The sequence below is a fragment of the Microplitis demolitor genome, chromosome 4 (assembly GCF_026212275.2).
Source record: "Microplitis demolitor isolate Queensland-Clemson2020A chromosome 4, iyMicDemo2.1a, whole genome shotgun sequence".
NCBI classification, from domain to species: domain Eukaryota; kingdom Metazoa; phylum Arthropoda; class Insecta; order Hymenoptera; family Braconidae; genus Microplitis; species Microplitis demolitor.
The window spans coordinates 11,139,188-11,144,334 of record NC_068548.1 but is presented as its reverse complement, the minus strand read 5'-3'; the positions used below and the strand labels follow the sequence as shown (position 1 = coordinate 11,144,334).

Genomic DNA, 5,147 nt, shown 5'->3' with positions numbered 1-5,147 from the left:
AATTGTTTGACAACTATTAAATCACTTAATTAAAGTAATTTAACAGTTTCTGTTAAATAGTTACAGTCTAATTTATCAATTATTTTGATAAAAAATTAAATCAATTAAGTCAACGCTACAGAAAATATTTTACCGTAGATTCAGTTTAATTGTTAATAAATCAACGCTACAGTATTTTCGTCCTTCCTTATTTTTCTATCTACTATCATTTCTCTGTTTAAATCAGAAAAAGGTAGTTTATTACACACGGTAAAAGTGCTTGCTAAAATGACGGGCGGACGAGGAAAGTCTAGTGATCCAGGTAAACAGAAAAGACCTGGTGAACGGTCGAACTCCAGTGAAGATGATGAAGACTTGAGATTTCATTTTCAATTACCATTGAATCTGCTGTTTGACACATAAAATGCAGCCGGTGGTGATGATACAGAAAAACGAGATACCAACGACAATAACACCGACCCACCAGTAGGATTTACCGAGGCGATACCTAAGAAAAAACGCTACAGTCGTGACTTTGGTCTACAAACCGAGCAAACATTGCATGTAAATGCTACAGACTATCGCCAATCACCACGGGGTCGATCCGTGAGACATTCAGTACGGCCAAGGCCTGAAGATTATGAATTTCCGGGTGAGAACGACATGGATTACGATCCACGAGCTCCAGCACCCATACGAGCAACCACCCTGCTGAACATGATGCATAAGTGGCATGTGCAGTTTAGTGGCGCACTCGACGAGGACGTCGAGAACTTCATCATGAGATTCGATGAAGGCTTAAGTATTGTTACAGTGAGGGATGAGGATTTAATTAAAGCTATCCCCTTCTCTGTACGTGGTGCGGCTTTGATATGGTATCGAGGTCGCGTACATAGCTTCAGAAGATGGTCTGATGTAAAGCAAGCTATGAGATCCAGATTTGCAGATCCAGACTATCAGATGTCGTTACGTGAAGAAATCTCAAATCGCACGCAGGCCCACGAAGAGCCAATAAGTCAGTATATTGCCTGCATGAATGGCTTATTTTCACGTACTAATCCGCCATGGCCAGAGGTAGAACGGATCAGATACACGCATCGTAACATGCTACCGTCGCTCCAGTTAGTCATCTCAGTGCATGACTGTTGTTCTATGGGCGAGTTAGAGAGTCGTGCTATACGCCAAGAGCGTATAATACAGCGAGCGAGTAATTATCGACCACTACCATTACCTCGCAACTCAATGTGTCCCTCGTTTGCATACCAAACGCAACCGCGACACTTACAGCAACGAAACTCTATAGGAGATAGAGCTCCAGAGTCCCGTGATCGCGATCGACGTCGCCATCGAATCGTTCAATTGAGAGCAGCTCAAGATGATGAAGTAGAAGATGAAGAGGACGACTACTCAGAAGATGAGGTCCTCGCTGAACACCTCGACGCGCTCCAGCTAACGAGACATGGCCGTCAAGCAAATAAACATCAGAGGTTCTCAGAGAGAACAAAACGGCCAGTTAAAGAAAACGATACTAGGGCTACCAAAGATTTGCTGGAACCCCTAGCATCCAGCATTGTTATAGATCCAGAGAAGTCGAAAACTGAGATTCCAGCTCCAGTTTTTGCAACAACAGCTGACGAGTTCCGATGTTGGAACTGCGATAAGACAGGACATCGTCATAGGAACTGTCCTGACCCTCGACGACGCTTTTGCTTCAAGTGTCGAGCATCCGGAGTGACAACAACAAGTTGTCCTTTCTGCAATCCAGGAAAGGAGAAGTAGTGAGTCATTGACCGACTCGAGACTCACTAGGTGATTGTACAGAGTCGGACAGGACTTGCCAAAGTATGACCGGCACCGTTACAGATATTTATGGTACTATAAAATTCGGTCAGGATGTGATTGACTTCACTCAGTCAATCATAGAAAAAGATAACGGGTCACTGTTACCCGACGAGATGTATTATAGTAATCAGTTACAGAATGCCCTTGAGAGCAACAGCAAGAAGTAACCTACAGCTTTTTTTATCACAGCTTGGATAGCAGGATATCCACTGAAAGCTTTGATAGACTCAGGAGCCTCAAAATCATTTCTAGGACCTGAGGGAATCGCTCTAGTTACTCAACTACGTTTATCGCCCGAGACCGTATCAACACGACGAGTGATACTCGCGAACGGAGATATACAGCAAGTTAATCAAATGACGACTGTTGAGTTGCAGATAGGAAATCAAACAGCTACAGCAAAATTATATTTAATGCCATCACTATCCCAACCATGTGTACTAGGGTTGGATTTCCTCAAGAAGATGGAGATGATGATTGATTTTCAACCTGACAGCAAGTTCCAGTTTACAGCAGAGACAACTCCATCGTGTGCAATTATCTGTTGTGGAATCCAGTCATTAAGCCCAGCAGAGCGAGACACGCTACAGACGTTCGTGGATAAAAATATTCGTCCTCCAGGAAAACTAGGAGTTACCAAATTTGCAGAGCATGACATTGACTTTGGAGACAATCCACCAGTCAAACAAAAACCGTACAACGTCACGCCAATACTCCTGGAAGCTATATGGAAAGAAGTTGACAAGATGCTAGACGATGATATCATTCAGGTATCCCACAGTGAGTGGTCTAGTCCAGTAGTTTAGGTGAAGAAGCCAAATGGGAAATGGTGGTTCTGCATTGACTACCGAAAATTGAATGCAGTTACAGTAAAAGATGCCTACCCGATCCCCAATATGACAAGCATACTGGATCAACTAAGACGAGCCAGATACATCACAACTCTCGATTTAAGTCAAGCTTATTTCCAGATACCGCTTACCGAACGAGCAAGACCGAAAACTGCTTTTGTAGTGCCTGGTCGTGGACTGTTCCAGTTTAAAAGAATGCCTTTTGGCCTAACAAACGCTCCAGCAACATTCCAGCGTATGATTGACCAACTAATTGGTCCAGAAATGCATCCATACGTGTTCGTATATCTCGATGACATTATTATCGTGACGGAGACATACGAGGAACACCTGATATGGCTGCAGAAAGTATTAGAAAAGTTACAGCAAGCCGGATTAACAATCAACCGGGAGAAGAGCGAATTTTGTTGCTCAGAGGTTCACGACTTAGGATTCATTGTGAATTCAGAAGGACTACAGATCGATCTAGAGAAGACTTCAGCTGTACGGGAATTCCCAGCTCCTCGTAACATCAAACAGCTGAGAAAATTCTTGAGAATGGCGTCATGGTATCGACGATTCATTCCTGAGTTTGCAACTATCGCGTCATCTCTCACAAAGTTACTGAAGAAAAATCAACTTTGGGAGTGGGATACAGAGCAGGACATGGCTATGATAACTCTGAAGGAGCATCTCACCTCTGCTCTAGTACTAGCATGTCCAGATTTCAAGCTGCCGTTTACGCTACAGACCGATGCGAGTTTAGTAGGACTCGGCGCTGCCTTGACACAAGTCATCGATGGTCAAGAACGCGTCATTGCGTATGCAAGCCGATCATTAACGGACGCCGAGTGTAAGTACACCGTTACAAAGCAAGAATGTCATGCAGTCATCTGGTCAATTCGTAAGTTCAGGTGTTACTTAGAGGGATACGAGTTTACAGTAGTTACAGATTACAGCAGTCTACGTTGGTTACATAATCTGAAAAACCCAACAGGTAGACTTGCCAGATGGGCAATAGAGTTGATGCAGTATCGGTTTACGATTATTCATCGTAAAAGTGCACTACATCACGTTCCAGACCCGTTATCGAGAATTCCAGAAGATCAGAAAGAAGCTCTAGCTGTCATCGCAGATGATGTGGACCGTTGGTACAATAGGAGAATAAGAGATGTACAACGGAGACCCGGTAAATTTCCAGGTTGGCGAGTAGATGGAGAAAGCTAATACTATCACAATCCATCAAATTTGGTGGAAGCCGAATTAGAAGACCGCAACGCATGGAAATTAGCCGTGAGACGGGCGTTCCATCAACAAGTCATCACCGAGTGTCACGCTACACCCGGAGCCGGACACCTAGAAGTCGACAAGACTTACAGACGACTTGCAGTGAATTATTGTTGGCCAAATATGTTCCAGGACGTGGTGAAATTTGTTCGAGGCTGTGAAACTTGTCAGCGTACCAAAGTGGAACAAGCACCACCTGCAGGCTTCGTGGGTAAAAAGAAAGTGGAGGCGCCATGGTCAGTTATCGCTACAGACATCATGGGTCCATTACCAAAGAGTATAAAAGGACATGCCTATCTACTGGTAATACCGGACTTGTATACTAAGTGGATTGAGTTACGACCACTTAGGCGAGCTACAGGTATAGCGATAAGTGAAGCTCCAGTCCTTTTGACAGATAACGGTACAGAGTTTGTAAATAGAGACATCAGATCTCTCGCAGAGCGAGTGGGATTTCGGCATATGACAACACCACCATATCACCCACAAGCAGATCCAGTTGAACGAGTTAATCGAGTGCTCAAGACAATGATAACAGCATTCATCGACGAAAATCATCGGAAGTGGGACAAATATTTACCACAATTTCGCTTTGCCCACAATACAGCGCACCACAGTTCCATTCAAACGAGTCCAGCTTTCCTGAACACAGGAAGAGAATTGTCAGCTACAGGTTCACTTCGACAGGAGGTGGAAGGAGAATCAGAATTTATACATGGTCTGCTCCAGGAGTGGCAAGCAAGGATGCGACAGCTAAACAACCTGCGGAAAAGCATCGTCTACGCGCTAGATACAGCATTCCAGTAACAAGCTCATTATTATAATCAACGACACCGAGATCGTGAATATCAAGAAGGACACCTAGTATGGAAAAGAAATTTCTCATTGTCTAGTGGATCTAAACACGTGTCAGCCAAGCTGAGTGATAAGTTCATTGGTCCATTCACTGTATCAAGGAAAATATCACGCACGATATATGAGCTGAGTGATTTAGCAGGCAGAGTAATCAGAAGATTCTCTATTCAACACTTAAAACCTTGTATACCTGCTATCTGACTTCCTTCCTGTCTCTTTCTTGCTACAGTTATGATGCGTTAAAGGCTACAGAACTTAATAAGTTGTTTGTTTTAGATTTTTGAATACAGCTACAGTATGTCGGGACAAGACCAAAGAAATTTGCAGGAGGAGATGGATGGCCTCGAAGAGGTC

At 43.7% G+C, this 5,147-nt stretch overlaps 1 protein-coding gene across 1 annotated transcript; it reads left to right on the top strand.

Annotated features, from left to right (window-relative positions):
• The first annotated feature begins 267 nt into the window (after positions 1-267).
• LOC128667533 (uncharacterized) lies at positions 268-4,745 on the top strand. The gene is made up of 5 exons (XM_053737903.1): positions 268-301; positions 410-1,624; positions 2,011-2,601; positions 2,686-3,840; positions 3,910-4,745. Exons 1-5 carry the CDS (start codon positions 268-270, stop codon positions 4,743-4,745), a joined length of 3,831 nt encoding a protein of 1,276 aa, XP_053593878.1.
• The last annotated feature ends 402 nt before the right edge of the window (positions 4,746-5,147 follow it).